Source organism: Saccopteryx bilineata, chromosome 6 (assembly GCF_036850765.1).
Source record: "Saccopteryx bilineata isolate mSacBil1 chromosome 6, mSacBil1_pri_phased_curated, whole genome shotgun sequence".
Lineage (NCBI taxonomy): Eukaryota > Metazoa > Chordata > Mammalia > Chiroptera > Emballonuridae > Saccopteryx > Saccopteryx bilineata.
Genome location: NC_089495.1, coordinates 162,066,340 through 162,084,278, shown reverse-complemented (window position 1 = coordinate 162,084,278; position 17,939 = coordinate 162,066,340). Strand labels below are relative to the sequence as shown.

Genomic DNA, 17,939 nt, shown 5'->3' with positions numbered 1-17,939 from the left:
CTGTTTCTCCAGCCAGCCTGGGTGCCAGCCCTGAGCACTGTGTCCTTCCCAATGTGCCAATCCAGCACGTCTCCATCACCAAATGGGACCTTGCTCTCAACTCCCCTCTGCGGCATGCTGCTCATCCTGCCCTGTGCTGAGGACAGTCCCCACTCAGCCCGTCACACCCGATTAGGGCTTCCCCAAATCACTGAAGACAAACACATCAGTCACACACTTGTTAGGATGACACAGCTTGTCTCCGCCTTAATAAAATTAGGAAGTAAATAAAGACAGAAAACTAAGGGAAGTAGATGAGAGCACCAAAACTCAATGATTTTGACAAATCGTAGGCAGGTTGTCTCTGGGCTCTGTTCAAGCCCCTGGAGGATGCTGGCATTTAATGGTCACCAGGGAGAGACCCAGGCAGGCAGGACCATGTGGCTGCTCCTGCCGCTGCTTCTTCTCATCATCCCAGGTGAGTGGAGCTCGGGCTTCAGGAGGTGGAGTGACTGAGGCTGGGCAGTAGAGAGAGGGTCTGTCCTGGGGGAATGGGACACATCAGGGTTAATGGAAGGGCTGGTTCATCATCCAGTCACTTTATTTATTTATTTATTTATTTATTTATTTATTTATTTATTTTATATTTTTTTATTAAATGAGAGGTGAGGATTTAGAGAGATTCTTTTATTTGCCCCTGCTGGGATCCACTGAGCAACCTCCTTACCAGGTGATGCTCTACCCATCAGGGGCTACTGCTCCATTGCTCAGCACCAGAGCTATTTTTAGTACCAGAGGCAATGTCATGAAGCCATCCTCAGTGCCCAAGCCCAACATGCTCGAGAAATTCGAACCATGGCTACAGGTGGAAAGGAGAGAAAGAAAGAGAAGGAGGAGGGAAAGGAGCGGAAAAGCAGATGGTCGCTTCTCCTGTGTGCACTGACCAAGAATCAAACCCAATGCTCTACTGCTGAGCCAACCGGCCAGGAATCAGACACATTTTCTTGAAATGGAAATCAAGTTTCTTCATCTCACATGTTCTCTGTCAGCTGCTGGGAAACAAACAATAAACCCCACTAAAGAGGAATGCCCCCTTTAGGACTGTCTCTTCCCTCTCCCACCCCAGCTGTGCTACATAAACAGATGACGAACTAAGGAGTGGATCCTACAGAGAACCCTTCACAAGCACAGATGCTCAGGTTACAGCTCAGACCCAGCTTCTGGGGTGAGCTCGGGGGTCTGAGCTGTTTCTAAGCTTCTAAGGTGAGCTCGGGGGTCTGAGCTGTTTCTAAGCTTCTGAGGTGAGCTCGGGGGTCTGAGCTGTTTCTAAGCTTCTGAAGTGAGCTCGGGATTCTGAGTTGTTTCTAAGCTTCTGAGGTGAGCTCGGAGGTCTGAGCTGTTTCTAAGCCTCCACCGCTGGTGCTGACTTGTAGCTAGAGCTGAGAGCTGTCCACTAAAGCACTCAGAGTCCAGTGAGGACACAGACAGCAAAGCCAGGGTGGGTGGGCTCTAGGGACTGTGGCTCCCCTACTTGTCAGCCGGCCTCAGTTTTTGCTCCAGACAATGCAAAGACCAGACTGTTGTCCAGTGTGGTCAGTGCGATAATGAGGACATGTGGAGTGCTGTCACAGGGAGGGAAGAACAGAAGTTACAAGGTGTCTATTTCTGGGTGAATGTCAGGTCCCTGGGAAACAGCTGGCACTTGATGCTCTGAGAAAACAGAATCTAGGGGGGCAGGACCACATGGTTACTCTTCCCAGGTGAGCGACCGAGGAACCGGAAGAACAGCACTCTCGGGACTGGATTGCGCTGGGTCTGTCTGCGTCACCATCTCTAGGTCTTAACCTACTCACATCTGCAAAATCCCGTTTGCTGAGTAAGGTAACATGTTCACAGATTCTGAGGACTAGGGGGTTGTCTTGAATAGGACTGTTTTACTCTTTAAGCTATATTTCAAATGTTTGGATTTGTAGTGTTTTTCTTTTCATTCAATTAAAAGATTTAAATATATTTATTGTAATGCTTTCTTAACCCATTGGTTATTTAAGAAGTGTATTTTTTAAAATTCTGAGCATATTAAAATGTTTTAGAATGTTTTTGTTATTGGTTTCTAACTTAGTTGAATTGTACTCAGAGAACACACTTGAAGATTTCAATCCTTGGAAACTTTTAGAGACCTGTTTGATGACAATCCCTGTAATGTTCAGTTTTTGTTGATGTTCTCCATGTGCTTTTAAATACATGTTTGTAATCGTTGGAATCACGTGTTCTAAAGTGCTTCCAGGCTCATCTCAGACACTCTTTGCAACACTCACACCTAGTGGTGATTGGCAGCAAATAAATCATCAGAGTCTAGCATTTTTGCGAATGGGTCGGCACTGGTTCATATAGAATTTCTGAGGGATGTCTCTCTTATATTACTTCATTTTCTCAGAGTGCCTTCAGGAAGAAGATTACATGGAAAATACAGCACAGGGTAGCGTTGTCCGTGAAGGGTGTTTGTTGAAGAGGGACCTAGTAAGGCTTGTCAGTTTCTCATCTTTTTCACTATTGCTTAAGTTTAAGAAAAATCTTACAAGACACAAGAGGTCATAGTGTAGGTGCTTTTATCTTATAAGATAACTTATACTAGGAAGTCTGGAACTGAAATTTATGACAATTTAATGAAGAGGTCATCACTGGAGATCATCAGCAGGGGTCAGGCAGCACTCACACTCCTGTGAAATGGGCCCTCCACTCTTTTCTCTCAGGAGACCAGAGTCACACAGAGATGTTGCAAGAGGATGTTGCTGGAAATACGGAGATTTATGGGCCACAGAGGTGGGGAGGGAGGGAGTTGCCAGAAGCTGTTACTGCTCGGTGTCCTCACTGGTTCCTGTGAGATCTACAGCTGTGCCCTTAGGAGATCTTTGTGGTGGCTCTGACCCTTTGGACATTTGAAAGACAAAAGGTCTGTGCTGTGGAAGGTGTGTTCCTACCTCGACTCTGTTCCATGCATCAGGCCCTTGGACTGATTGGAGCTCTTCACAGTGCAGGAGGCTGAGGCCCTGCCCTCGGGTTGGGGGTGAGAGGTACATGAACTTGTGTTTTCCAGGCTCATCATATGAAATCACAGGTCCAGAAGAAGTGAGTGGCCTGGAGCGAGGCTCGCTGACCGTGCAGTGTCACTATGACCCAAGGTGGGAGACCTACAGGAAGTGGTGGTGTAAAGGAGCTGAGTGGAGTAACTGCAAGATTCTTGTTAAAACCACTGGGACAGAGGTGGAGGTGAAGAAGGACCGTGTGTCCATCAGGGACGATCAGAGAAGCCGCGTGTTCACCGTGACCATGGAGAAGCTGAGGCAAGAGGATGCAGACGTCTACAGGTGTGGGATTGAGAGAACTGGAGCTGACCTTGGGACCCAAGTAAATGTGACCATTGGCCCAGGTAAGAGTACTGTGTGTGTGGCTGTGTCTCTTCAGAGCCTGCTCTGTCGTGGTCCCTGTGGTCCCCTCTCCAGTGACTGAGCTCACTCAGAGTGATCTGTCACAGCAGGTGGTCAAGTCCTGAGGTCTCATGGAACCCCGACTGGTCACTCGGGGTTGGGAGGGGCAGGGCTTCCCTTAGATTTCCTGTGGCTCCCAGGGCCTCCTCCAGGATGGGACCAAGGTTTTCTGGGTATATTTATTTTTCTCTGCAAAGCCCTGTGTCTGAGTCTTTTTCTCAGAGAGAATGGGTGATATTCCCTGTTTTAGCCCATAGATCAAAGGGACCCTCTTCTGTGGGACCCATAGACCCCAATTTCTGCCAATGATTTCCTGGAACCTCTGGTTCCTAGGTGTTCCTGTTCTTTGTGGAGTTTGGGGCTGGGACTCATAGCTGCAGTTCCCATCTCTTGTTCCATATCTGACCTCCGGGGGAAGGAGGCCCAGCCCAGTCGAGGTGCTATGGTTCAATTCCGGTGGTCTGTAAAGGCTTCCACAGTCAAAAGGTTGCATTTGATTCCTGAAATTCCATCATGAGCCATTTATGCCTCTGAGCTTAATGACGCTCTCTTTCTAACTCCCAGAATTCAGACACCCCGGGGAGTATCTTGGTTTGAACAAGCTTATCTGTTGGGTTCTGCTGCTACTGACCCTCAGACAGCCAGCACCAGCCCAAGGGATACTCATGGTGGGAGGGGGAACACATCCACACAGTCCCCACTTCACTGAGAACCTGGAAGGACCGTTACAACTGCTGAATGGAAGTTGTCAGTGTGAGGTAGAGTGGAATAGGAAGCACTGAAGAATGCAGAGGGAGGAGGAGAGAAGGCATATGCTGGGGTGTTGGGGAGGGGGTTGGTGTGGATAGGATGACCGAAGAAGGCAAATGTCCCTGGCCCTAGAGGGCAGCCAATCTGACTGAAGAGAAGACCTCCTAGACAGAAAGGAGAAAGGGAAATGACCGATGGGAAACCCACGGTCATGGGTCCTGAAAACCCTCCTGAGAAGGAGCTCCCCTAACTGTAGAAACTGGTTAACTTGTGCAAAGTAAAGGTTCTTCCTGAACATTGTGATTTGTTCAGGGCTGGTCCTGACCTTAGAAGTCACGGATCTTGGGTATGTTAGCACCAGACAAACCTCCATTCTGCTCTTGTCCTTGCTGAGTAAATAAGCTGGGGGAGGCATTGGCCAAAGCCCTGCCTTATGCCACAAGCATGTTTGAGTTTAGCTCAGGGGTCAGGAACCTATGGCTCGTGAGCCAGATGTGGCTTTTTGATGGCTGCCTCTGGCTCGCGGACAAATCATTAATAATAAAAAAAAAATAACGTTAAAAATATAAAACATTCTCATGTATTACAATCCATTTATTTTCCTACCGCTCATGTTCATGGTTGCGGGTGGCTGGAGCCAATCACAGCTGTCCTCCGGACAACACTAAATTTTTATTGGATAATGCCTAATGTACACGGGTCGTTGTAGGGCTCTCACAGAATTACATTTTAAAATATGTGGAGTTCATGGCTATCTCAGCCAAAAAGTTTCCCGACCCCTGGTTTAGCTGAACCCCAGCTGTCCTTGACCTGAGGCAATCTGTGTCCCCTCACCCTCCCAGGGCCTGCTTAATGACCTCTTGGGCCTGTATCCAGACCCAGCTGCTCTGATGCTCTGAACCACCTAGAGGCAATGGAGTGCTCCAGGCTAAACACTGCTCCCAAAGGTCTGTGCAAGGCTCCTCAGGCCAGGGCAGCCCATACTTTTCTCAGGCTGAGAGCCACACACAGGGCTGCTGGTGAGTTAGCAGGCAGAGTAGAATGAAATCTGTTCTTTATGCCACGCAACAGCTAGAGTGTTGACCACCACTGCCGTTAACTCCAACCCCAACGTCACCTTCACCACCACCATTAACTCTGCCACCAATATGATCACAGTGCCAGTCTCCTCAGAAGACACTACAGGCTCCCTGACTGTGACCAGCCACCATTCCAATGGCAGGTAAGTCAGCTCAGATGCAGCTGTTCCCTGTGGCCCACTTGTCTAAAATTCTTCCAATGTGGGGACACTTTGTAGTCCCAGGTCCCAGCCAGGATGCCAGGGGCCCTTCCCTCTTGCTCTCAGGTGCACAGTGTCCTTGGCGACCCCCATCCCCTATCCTGCATCCTGCAGCTCAGTGCACTCTGCAGGTCTGCTGGTTCATTCATTCGTCCATCCCGCTGTTACTGAGTTAAGTTCTATGTTACTGGCCCTGTGTTGAGCTCTGGTCACATGACATGGAGTGTCCCCCATGGAGTTCAGAGTGTGGAAGATGGATGAGCAGGCAGTCAGGGCAGAGAGCATAACCAGGGTGTGTGGGCACCGGGGTCATGGGCTCACAAAGAGGCTTGGTCCCAATGCTGGGAGAACAGAAAGGGCCTGGGGAAGTCCCATTTCTCTAGTTATTGTTATGGCAACAACAGTGATACTGAGTGCCTGGTGTCTACAGAGCACCTGGAGCTCATGAAGGCCTTTCCTGTCCATCGCTCTGTTTATGTTTTGACTCTGCTGACAACTGTCTCCTGAGGAAAGATGGGCAGATACGCATGTTTCCATCTTACAGGGGAAGAAACTGAGCCTCGCGCATGTTTCCTGGAGCCCTGCCCAGCCAGGCAGCTAGAGGGGCTTTCTGGAAGCTGAGAGGCCCCTTTCGTCTCCTTTCTCCACCCTCCTTGGCCCTGTTGTCTCTGTTTCTAGCTCTGCTGTGATGGCCTATTGCTGGGCCTTCCCCCAGAATCCCATGGGACATGCTAATCTTTCCCCAAGAACCCCTTTATCCCTTCTCCCATTTGCCCTCTGTTTTGAGAATTTCTTTCTACCAAACTGCGTTTAATAAGCAATAACTAGGGGCTTCCTTATTTTATGAACCAAAGCCAGAATAACTGCCAATTAGCATTTTGATCAGCATTACATGGATAATTCCTTCATTTAGTCCACTATTGAGCACTCCGCATCTAGAGAACACAAGGGATACGAGGATGAACAAAATAACCAAGGTGTCTGCCCTCCAGGCACTGATAACTGAAGGATAATTAGTAAACCAAATAAAGTCAATGTAATTAGTTGATTGATGAATTTACTCCACAAATACCTGTGAATACTTTTGAATAAGAGACAACCCGTGTATTCATCAGCTCAGGCTGCCGTAATAAAGTGCCACAGGCTCAAACAACAGGCATCTATTTCTAGACACTTCTGATAGCCTTGGGATTGAGATCAAGGTGTCGGCAGGGTTGGTTTCTTCTAAGGCCTCTGTCCTAAGCTTGTGGACAGCCGTCTTCTTCCTGAGTCAGCCCACAGTTTCCCCTTTGTGTGTACCTGTGTCCTAATCTCTTCTTCTTCTAAGACCACCAGTCATTTTCTTCCCAGTAGAGCAGCAAGGGTGAGATAGTAAGAAATGAGGAAAGAGTTTGGGGAGGACTGGAGGCCACGTCATGTTTGGCCCAGGGCTTGCTGTCACAGAGGTTATTAGAACCCACCACCTGGGCAGAGGTAGAGCTGGGAAGAAGGGTCCTGGTGGCAGCTTCTTTCTGTCATCATGTCTCTTCCTCAGGTCCTTGCTCATCAACGTCCACTTTCTGCTCCTGGTCTTCCTGAAGGTGCCCCTGCTCCTGAGCATGCTCAGTGCTGTCCTCTGGGTGAACAGGCCTCAGAGGAGCTCTGGGGGGAAGCACACTCAGCCCCACTCTGAGAACCAGTAGCCCCCATGTTCATCGATGTCTTGTCTCAAAGAAAGAACCTCAAACAGAAGAAAAACAACTTTCTATTTTGAAGTGACCGTGGTCAGCAAGGACTGTGGCAGCATAGGTCCTGCTCAGGGGGCAATATCCCAATCCCTGGGAACCCACAGCTGTGATGCCGGGGCCTCTGGGACTCGCTCTGGTGTCCTCTTCTCTGCACAACCCCTGTCCTTCCTCTGTCCGGAGGCCGCAGTGCAGCAGGAAAGAAACGGAAATGCAGGAGGAAAGACCCTTCCCCTGAAACCCAAGTCCTTGGAGGCCGTTTCTGACCTGTGGTCTGTGAGCCCGAGGCCCCAGTAATGGACTTGTTTGCACCCACGTGGTTCAGGGCTCCCGCCAGTAATGGGTTTCACCATTCTTGCCCCTTGAATGGACACACTGACCATCCACTGACCATGTGCCCACGAGCCGTGAAGACCTGAGTGCACAAGTCAACAGTAGATTCTGGAACCCTTGTCCTGCTGCAGTTTTGTCACTCGATGGGAAGGAAGCTCTGGTGACAGTTCCATCCCTCACCTTCTGGACATGCACGTCTGATGTTGAAATTGACATCACGTCTTTTCATTGTCACCATAACAGATGTTCTTACTTCTTTGGGGAGTAGTCAGTGTGGCTCCCACTCTGCGTTTGGTGTCACAGAGAGATGCCCATGCGTTGTGGAGACGTGGCCTGTGATTTATTGATCAGACCTGCAGCTGTGAGCTAGGGGAGGCTGAGGAGGGATGAGCCCGGCGGCATCACCTTCCTTTCAAGAGCCTGGACAGGGACTGCTCCCAGCAGGATGTAAACTTTTTTGGTGGTTAATTGTGGAGGTTGGAGCAGGACACCAGGGTTCTGCCTCCTAAAGACCAAAAGACAACTGTATTCCTTCTCTCAAGTTCCTCCCCAGACTTTAACGTCTGGCAGCTTCAAGACCAGCCAGGGAGGCCACTAGAGCAAAGAGACAACCAGGGCAGGGAAAACAGCACAAACCCAGGCCAGGAGGGACAGTGTAGGACAAGGCGAGGCGAGGTCTCACTTGTAGAGGACCCTGCTCAGCCTGCTTAGACCTTGACTCCCATGCCCAGCTGTTCTCAGTGGGACACCCTCTGCACTCTGCTTAGGCCCCGAGTCCTCCCAGAGTGTCTCATTTTCAGCAGCACATTTAATCTACCTGTTGACTCTGTGCTGCACACAGTGAGGACTTCGGCTTCTTACCCTTCGCTCACCCTCCTCTTCCCAGCACTGGTATTGTTCGTGTAGTACTGAAGTGTGGAAAAGAAAGGCTCTTAACATGAATAATTTTTGGCAAAACTTACTTTCTCTAAAGCAAAGAGGCTTCTAGCAGAATTTACTTTTTCTGAAAAGTCTCCTTATTCTTGGCCTTGAGGCTGGTTTCCCAGACTGTGGCCTTGGGCTAGTTTGTGAAATAGCGGGTGTTCTCAGAATGTTTGACCCTATAAATAAACATTGTAAAAAAGCTTGTTTCACTGCTTTGTTTTACTGCTATGCTTCCTCTCCTCCCCATTCCTCAGTCAGTATGTAATTTTCCCTTTAAAAGCTAGCCCCAAACTGTGTTCCCCACAGCATTGATTTGAGCGACTTAGGTCTCCACACGGTCTGCGCAGACGGTTAATTAAAGACTCCCTACTTTGGCTAATTAATTGTGTGGCAAGACATCTTATCTCGCTGTTCCAATATAACTACTTTCTGCATTGATGATATTTATATTCTCTTCTGTAAATATTTCCCATGGTAGTTGGGTCTTTTTTCTTTTTTTTGTATTTTTCCAAAGTGAGAAGTGGGACAAGGGGTGTAGTCAGACAGGTCAGACAGACAGACAGACATGTGCCCGACCCGGATTCACCCAGCATGCCCACCAGGGGACAATGCTCTGCCCATCTGGGGCGTTGCTTCGTTGCAACTGGAGCCATTCTAGCACCTGAAGTGGAGGTCATGGAGTCATCCTCAGCGCCTGGGCCAGTTTATCTCCAACAGAGCCTTGGCTGCGGGAGGGGAAGGGAGAGATAGAGAGGAAGGAGAGGGGAAAGGGTGGAGAAGCAGATGGGTGCTTCTCCTGTGTGCCCTGGCAGGGAATTGAACCTGGGACTTCCACATGCCAGGCTGATGCTCTACTGCTGAGCCAATTGGCCAGGGCTGGTCTTTTTTCTATTTTTAAATATATTCACTGCCTGGCCAGGCAGTGGCGCAGTGGATAGAGCGTTGGACTGAGATGCGGAGGACCCAGGTTTGAGACCCCGAGGTTGCCAGCTTGAGCACAGGCTCATCTGGTTTGAGCAAAGCTCACCAGCTTGGACCCAAGGTTGCTGGCTCGAGCAAGGGGTTACTCGGTCTACTTAAGCCCCACAGTCAAGGCACATATGAGAGAGCAATCAATGAACAACTAAGCTGTTGCAACGAAAAACTAATGATTGATGCTTCTCATCTCTCTCCATTCCTGTCTGTCTGTCCTTATCTGTCCCTCTCTCTGTCTCTGTCAAAAAAAAAAAAAAAAAAAAAATATATATATATTTTCACTGTTCACCATAGCTTCTCTTTTTTCATTATTTGATTTATTTTTTTTCTGGCAAAATTTCATCATGACATTATTTTTCTATTTTTCAATGGCTCTTAGTTGCTGTATTTCATGTGTTCTTACATGCACGAGAGTATTCATCACCAAAAACAACAATTCTGGGCCCTGGCCGGTTGGCTCAGCGGTAGAGCGTCGGCCTGGTGTGCGGGGGACCCGGGTTCGATTCCCGGCCAGGGCACATAGGAGAAGCACCCATTTGCTTCTCCACCTCCCCCCCCCTTCCTCTCTGTCTCTCTCTTCCCCTCCCGCAGCCAAGGCTCCATTGGAGCAAAGATGGCCCGGGCGCTGGGGATGGCTCCTTGGCCTCTGCCCCAGGCGCTAGAGTGGCTCTGATCGTGACAGAGCGATGCCCCAGATGGGCAGAGCATCGCCCCCTGCTGGGCAGAGCGTCGCCCCTGCTGGGCCTGCCGGGTGGATCCCGGTCGGGCGCATGCGGGAGTCTGTCTGACTGTCTCTCCCTGTTTCCAGCTTCAGAAAAATACAAAAAAAAACCCCACAAAAACAAAAAAAAAACCCAAAACAATTCTGGGTATAAAGTTCCCAGAACGTCCTATCTTTTCTGGGAACATGTAGATTTTCCTTTGTGTCTTCTGGGATGCAGAGCTATTGTTACATCTGAGACCAGCCTCTTTTCTCCATATATGCAACATCTTCTGATTTGTTATCTTTTCTGATATGAGTCCATTTGGTTCTATCTTTATCCTGGAAGTCCTATAACTTCAGAATATTCTAGGTGTGTATCAGTAGGACCTCCACCCCACCCCCCGCCTCCCAGGGCACTGTGTGGGTTTCCAGTGCAGATTGAAAGATGTCTTTATTTCAGGATAATTTAAAATTCAGTTCAATTAGTCTTACTTTAGGCTTGTTTTCCCTCTTCTTAGGAAACAGCCAGTTTCGTTTGTGGGATGTCCTTCCTCTGTCTCCTGTACCTATGTCCTCCTCTCCTAATGTTTTTAGATTGGCTTCATTTCAATGTCACTGAACATCATTGCCACCAGCCACATCTGTGTGTTTCACTCATGTCTGTCATAGGGTTATGTGTTTATTCCCTTGTTCTTTCTCCCCAATGATGCCATCTCTTTCTGTTCTGCTCATTTCTTTCCTGTGATCTGCCTGCCTGCTTTTCACCTCTATACTTTGTACTACGCTCGATTTATTATTTTAAAGATAAATTCCATTGTCCATCATTTCCTTGAGAACAAATAGAACTATTTATATTAACCTATGTTTCTTTGGGCATTTCCTCTTGTGATGTATGCTTTTACTTGCCTTTTTCTTGTATTCTTTCAATCCCTAAGCTATTAAAGGTACTACTTCCTTTTTTAAAAAAAATAAAATTTGGTATTTGCCAAAGCCTAGTACGGAGAAGAGACACGGCTAGGAGGGGCTGGGAGCTGGAGCAGGGGTGGCCTGTCTGTCCTCAGCATGCACAGAACTACCAGCTTGGCAATGCTCTTATTTGCAGTCTATTGCTCCTTCCTCTGCTCTCTCTCCTTCATCCCCTGCACCTGCTACAACGTCTTCCATCTGGGTCCAGGTCATGTTTGATCAGGAGGTCAAGTCTACGATCAGACCGGTAAAGATAAAAAATTGAAGATATCGCCCTGGCCGGTTTGCTCAGTGGTAGAGCGTTGGCCTGGCGTGCAGGAGTCCTGGGTTTGATTCCCGGCCAGGGCACACAGGAGAAGTGCCCATCTGCTTCTCCACCCCTCCCCCTCTCCTTCCTCTCTGTCTCTCTCTTCCCCTCCCGCACCCGAGGCTCCATTGGAGCAAAGTTGGCCCAGGTGCTGAGGATGGCTCTATAGCCTCTGCCTCAGGCGCTAGAATGGCTCTGGTTGCAACAGAGCAATGCCCCAGATGGGCAGAGCATCACCCCCTGGTGGGCATGCCGGGTGGATCCCGGTCGGGTGCATGCGGGAGTCTGTCTGACTGCTTCCCTGTTTCCAACATCAGAAAAATACACACACAAAAATTGAAGATATCCAACATTGCATTTATTAACACATGTAGACCAGAGCAGAACTTTTTCTAACCTCTTTGGTAACATCCATCAAAATTAGAAAATGCACAGACCCAGCTGTTTTATTTATAGCAAGTTATCTTGTAGGTATATTACAAACGTATATCAAGTCACATGCAAAGTTATTCATTACAGCATTTCAGGTAGTTGCAAAATACTGGAAACAACGTAAATGCCCATTGAGAGGGAAAGAATGAAACAAATCATAATGTGCACATCTCATGTAATATTATGAAGCCATTAAAAACAAAGATGTACAGGTATTGACATGGAGTGATGTTAAAAATACAGTAAATGAAAACAGGCAAGCAGCAGCACAAAGCAGCACAATGCCCATAATGTGCTCCTGTTCCTTGCAAAGGGGAAAGAACACTCTCACACTCTCTCACAGACACGCAAATGCATAGAATGTCTTCAAAGGACACAGACACACGTCGTAACCTATGGCCACCTGCATCCTGACGGGATGAACTGGGAAGGAGGGGGCGAGTCTGAATCCTGAGTTGAAGGTAATCACGTGACTCATCGAGGATCACACAGCTAAAAAGTGACAAACTTTTAGTTGTACCTCAAAAATCATTTTGGAGGAATCATTTTCTTTCAAGGTCATGTTGAAAAGAAAATAACTTTTTTTTTTTTTTTTGCAAGAGAGACAGAGAGAGGGACAGATAGGGACAGATAGACAGGAAGGGAGAGAGATGAGAAGCATCAATTCTTTGTTGCAGCACTTTAGTTGCTCATTGACTGCTTTCTCATATGTGCCTTGACCAGGGGGGCTGTAGCTGAGCCAGTGACCCCTTGCTCGAGCCAGCGACCTTGGACTTAAGCCAGTGACTTTGGGCTTCAAGTCAGCGACCATGAAGTCATGTCTATGATCCCATACTCAAGCTGGTGAGTCTGTGCTCAAGCCAGATGAGCCCACACTCAAGCTGGCAACATCAGGGTTTTGAACCTGGGTCCTGTGCATCCCAGGCTCTATCCATTGTGCCATCGCCTGTTCAGGCAGAAAAGAAATTAATAACTTTAGACAAAATGTTACAAAAAGTAATAGAAAAAAGACTGCACAGAATATGGATATGGCCTGACCTGTGGTGGCGCAGTGGATAAAGCGTCAACCTGGAAACACTGAGGTTGCCGGTTCAAAACCCTGGGCTTTCCTGATCAAGGCACATATGGGAGTTGATGCTTCCTGCTCCTCCCCCCTTCTCTCTCTCTCTCTCTCTCTCTCCTCTCTATAATGAATAAATAAAATCTTTTTAAAAATCTTAAAATAAAAGAATATGGATATGATTTTCTTTTGTTCTTTTTTGTTTTTTAATTCATCTAATCTGGGAGAGAGAGAAGGGAGTGAGGAGCAGGAAGCATCAACTCTCATATGTGCCCTGACCAGGCAAGCCCAGGGTTTCAAACCGGTGAACTCAGCATTCCAGGTTGACGCTTTATTCACTACACCATCACAGGTCACAATATAGATATGAATTTTTATACTTTTTCATGTTGCAAACCTTAAAAAGTTTAAATTAGGGGGAGTGGTCCAACATAAGTGACAGAAGCAAGTGGCCTGAAAGAGCCTCTGCTTCTAGCAAACTTCTTTCTTCCTGGAGCTGCCAGCTGTGAGCAATTGCTTAACACGCTGTGCAGGAAATGACCCTATCACGGAGAAGAGGGGTTGCATACACATGCGCACGCACATACACATGCACAAAACCCCAGAAAATATGAAACACATTTGTGCTTGTCGTGCAGCACAAAATGAACAAGCAAGAAATATGTTTACTGAGACATCCAACTAAGGGAAGCTGTTTGACAACAGAACCTGGAGCTGAAGAGCTTTCTACTCACATGAATCGTTCTTGGATGAAGCATTTCAGATTTATGTCTACCTTTATGCCACAGCTGTCTCAGGGCACTGGTTATATTCCTGGCCAGGGACACCTGAGTTATCATTCAATATACCGCAACATTGCCACCCACGAGACTCAGCTTCTCATTCTACCACCCGGGGTTAAATGTAAGGTTTGTCAAGTTTTCTCTGATGCCAGAGCAGTGGAGACTGGTCAGGGGCATGTGACCGAGACAGAAAAGCACTCAAGGCCTCTGGGGTCTCATGAGGACAGACCAGGAGCTGGGGCCTCCAAAGGGCAGAGCCCCTCAGGGCAGACCCAGCCTCACTGACTGTCTCACCCAGAGACAGGGCTGCTCCCGGGGCACACCACCTGCAGCACACTGGGCCCTGCACTTAGAAAGACCTCATGCTGGGTGTGACACTTGTCGCCACCTTGAAATTCTTAATATTTCAGAACAAGGGCATTTCCTTGTTTCAGAAAGTTCGCTTTCTCGGTTGTAAGGTATGTTGTGTGTAGCATAAGGTCAAGTCCGGCTTCATTAAGCTTGTCTGCGTCAGGGCCTTTGATGGCCGTAGGTGAATCAAGCAGCCCCCAAAGTTAAAAACTACCATAGGCATGACAGCACAGTTATGTGTCGGCATGGGCTGAGTAGTCATTAATTCATCAAGAAGTCTTATTTAAGAGTACTCTGTGGGCGATCTTAGTGCATGGCCCTAAGTGCATGGTCGTAAAATGCCATTTACGACCCAGTTTAGAAACCCCCAATGTCTATGGGCCGCGATGAGAAAAGTGGTACTGCTTGGAGGGTTGTTGGTTTCACAGAGGGAGGTAAAGAAACTTCTATTGAACAGGATTAGGCCTGTTGACTAGGACTTGTTGGACCTAACGATGTATGTACGACCAATAGTATTATTTCCTATGTCATATTAATAATATTATTCACTGGGCCCTATAAATAGCTGGCCTTGACCAGAGAAGGCCCAGACACGCCTGTTCTGCACGGGACCGCTCACGTTGGCCACAGGAAATGAGCCACTCACACATAAAGGGCAGGACTTGCTCAGAGACCATGGATGGAAATGAACCCTGCCTGGTCGGGGCCCTGCTATGACTTAGAGGAAGGCAGCAGGCCTGCCAGCTTATTAGGGAAGAGAAACAGGAACTGCATATTCAAATTTTTGGCACTGTTTCCCACTGGCCACATACTGCCCAGAACCCCTTGTTTCCCACATTTTCAGAGCAGGTGAGAGAACAGAACCCAGCAGAGGCCGAGGAAGAAGCAGAGGCGCACAGAGAGAAGCCGAGGAGGGGGACCGGTGAGCAGACCCTCGGCGAGGAGCCTGCAGCCCCAGGCCGGCTGCGGCTGCAGAGGTCACCCAGAGGGACAGGGCCATGTGGCTGCTGTGGGCCCTGCTGCTTCTCTGGGTCCCAGGTGAGCAGGATGGGCTTGGACGTGGGAAGGCTGTTCTGGTGGGTCAGGGCGAGAAGAGGGTGGTGATGGGAAGGGGAGAAACAAGAACATGTGCGAAAAGGGAGGAGGTGTGAGCATGAAAGTCTAGCGCAGCCTAATTCCTCCTGGGAGAGGATGAGGGCTAAAGGGACAATGCTTTCCATACCATGAGCATATACAAGGCCCAAAAGAAATCTAGGCATTTTAATCATGATGACTGTAACGATTAAAATCCGAATACTCCAGAGAATGGGGGCAGGGGAGCAGAGAACTTGTCCTTATCGTACTGATCACTATTATCTGATTCCCCATGATCTGATTCTTATTGCAATCATTATTGAAACAAGAGACTGAAACTCAGGGAGGCACAGCTGAGATTCAAACTGAAGTACTTTACTTCCAGGATTATTGATCTTTTTATAATACGATGTCAATTTCTACTACGCCTGCCTGTCTATGTGTCCCAAGACGCTGAGTCATCCCCACCATGTGGCCCTATACCTCTCAGCAGGTCCGGGCTGGCCCCACAGGTTCTGCGTGATGGGTCTTTGGAAGGTGAGATAGCTGGGAACTTGTGGCCAGTCCTGGTTTGAGAGTTTCCATAAATGATGGTGGAAGAGGAAAGCCAATGTTTCTTTCTGAGGCCCTGGTGGGTAGGGAGCTTACTCTGGGGGTTGGGTGGGGTAGAAGCTTGTGCTTGCTCCGTGTCAGGGTCTGGAGGAGTGTCAGAATAGAGGAAGGCTGTGGCTGTGACTCAGAATGTCCCTCACAGTGTTTTGCCATCGAAACCAGAGAAAAAGGCTCCCAGATCTTCAAGGGTGAGACTTAAACAAATTAAAGAGTAGGCTGAGTCAGAGTTCTGTCCCGGAAGCCACAGCCTCCCCTTCAAGAAATGGAGAGAACAGCACCCCTAGAGGTAGAGCCTTGAAGAGCAGCAAATGCACTGAGGATTCAGAGCAGCTGCCCAGGCTCCCAACCTCCCCCACCCCTCTGCCCCAGGTTGAGCCATTTTGTTTCCTGGAGCAAGGCTCCTCCACCTCAGCACTGTTGACATCGGGGCTGTATGACTGTGTTGTGGGACCTATCCCATGCACTGTAGGATGTTTATTCAGCAGCATCCTTGGCCTCTGCTCACTAGATGCCAGTAACGACCCCCCCCCACACACACACACACATTGTGACAACCAGAACTGTCTTCAAATATGTCAAATGTCCCCGGTGAGGGTGGTTCACCCCTGGTTGAGAACCACTGCTTTAAGGAATTATTGGTGGGAGGGGGGACAGTGTTCTGAGGTAGAATATAGGTGAGTGGGCCGTTTGAGCTCTCTCGCCGAAAAATAAAGTGAGAAAATGCAAGATAATGAAAATGAAGAAGTAAAAGTTATGGCTTTTCTTTTTATTTTAGCATAAAATATAGCAAAAGTCTTACAATCTGTGGATGACAATATACAGGTGGTTCTTCGGTTACAACATAGTTCTGTTCTATTAAAGTGAGTAACCTAAATTTTGGTGTAAATCGAAACACACCCTAGCCCAGTGGTTCTCAAACTTTTTGAAGTCAGGGCGCATTTAAAATCCTACAAATAATTGGAGGCACACTATATACAAATTTCTGAGAAATATGTTATAATAATTAAGTCAAATATTAAAGAAAAAATATCAAGTCCAAGAGTGCTATTATGGTAATTAAACAAAATAAATATGACAAAATTAAATTTATTCTGAGATTAAAAAACATTTTTATGTTACATTTTTTGAGTTATGCTTTTTAGAATTCGTAAAAAAAGAGGGGTTAAAAATTTTTAAATGACAAAAAGTTATCTTTTTATATATATAAATATATTCTTAGTAAGATTTAGTAAATTTGGCAGGTCCCAGCACAAATATGTTGTTTTTTCATTCTTGAGTTTATGAGAAACATGAGCCTGATGAGTCCTAGTGATTTCTTCAATGTTTGGGCATATATTAGAAAGGCAAACTCTCATTTCCTCGTCAATACATTGAAGAATTCCTCTTTTTATTCTTAATTGTGTTGAGTACTGAAAACCCCCACCACACATATCATCTTAACTTTACACCAAACAAAGGATAGAAGAAACTTGCCTCTAGTCTTTCCAGGGAACATGGGGGGTAGTGTAAACAATCCAGCACCACAGCTTGACAGCCTTTTGCAACCTAATCAGGCAAGTGAGGTGGGGATTGGGCAGACTGTCAGCTTATAGCCAATTCCCCACACCTCTATCTCCCAAAAATCTAAACTCCAAAAAACCCTGTTCGTTTTTTGGTCCCCAACAAGCACATATTTCTCTGGAATACCACAGGGTGGACCCGGAAATCTTCTAGGGAGTGCCAGTGCGCACTTTGAGAACCACTGCCCAAGCTTAACAGAAATGGAACATTTGTGTTTTTAATAGTCCAAAATGGCATAGGTAAGCACACTGGGGAATGCCAACTCCCTCTCTCATATGCTGTGTTACTGCGTATTCTTCTGCTGCACACAACCAAACTAGTTTGCCCATATAGTCAGTAAGTACGACGCTAATGATGTAAGCCAAAACACTCATGTCTCAATTTTTTTAAAGCTTTTGTGAAGAATGAGTGCCGTAAACTTGAAACATTGTAAGTTGAGACGGTCATAACCGGAGGACCCTGTATTGATTGCCTGAATGGCTGGATGGGTGGATGGAGGGAGGGAAGAGAAAGGGAGGGAGGAAAGGATGGATGGATGTGTGGATAGATGATAAGATGGACAGATAGACAGATAGGTAGGTGATAGGTAGATAGGTTATATGCACAATTCTTTTTCAGAAGTTTGGTCTTTTGCCAAAACCAT

General features: G+C 47.5%; 2 protein-coding genes across 2 annotated transcripts in view; both read left to right on the top strand.

Annotated features, from left to right (window-relative positions):
- The first annotated feature begins 378 nt into the window (after positions 1 to 378).
- Positions 379 to 8,641, top strand: LOC136309412 (CMRF35-like molecule 5). Its single transcript, XM_066237565.1, has 4 exons — positions 379 to 457; positions 3,074 to 3,406; positions 5,286 to 5,436; positions 7,028 to 8,641. The coding sequence occupies exons 1-4, from the start codon at positions 418 to 420 to the stop codon at positions 7,173 to 7,175; spliced, it is 672 nt and encodes a 223-aa protein (XP_066093662.1). The 5' UTR covers positions 379 to 417; the 3' UTR covers positions 7,176 to 8,641.
- Positions 8,642 to 14,861: 6,220 nt separating this feature from the next.
- The window catches only part of LOC136308474 (protein CD300H-like), an 11,115-nt gene continuing 8,037 nt past the window's right edge, over positions 14,862 to 17,939 (top strand). Inside the window, exon 1 of the mRNA XM_066235831.1 lies at positions 14,862 to 15,088. Coding sequence (XP_066091928.1) covers positions 15,049 to 15,088 — 40 coding nt within the window. The 5' untranslated portion in view covers positions 14,862 to 15,048. The remainder of the gene's footprint in view (positions 15,089 to 17,939) is intronic.

Coding starts and splice junctions, on each gene's coding strand:
- LOC136309412 (XM_066237565.1), top strand. CDS start 418: ATGTGGCTGCTCCTGCCGCTGCTTCTTCTCATCATCCCAG. Junction 458..3,073: donor GCTTCTTCTCATCATCCCAG/GTGAGTGGAGCT, acceptor TGTGTTTTCCAG/GCTCATCATATGAAATCACA. Junction 3,407..5,285: donor AAATGTGACCATTGGCCCAG/GTAAGAGTACTG, acceptor GCCACGCAACAG/CTAGAGTGTTGACCACCACT.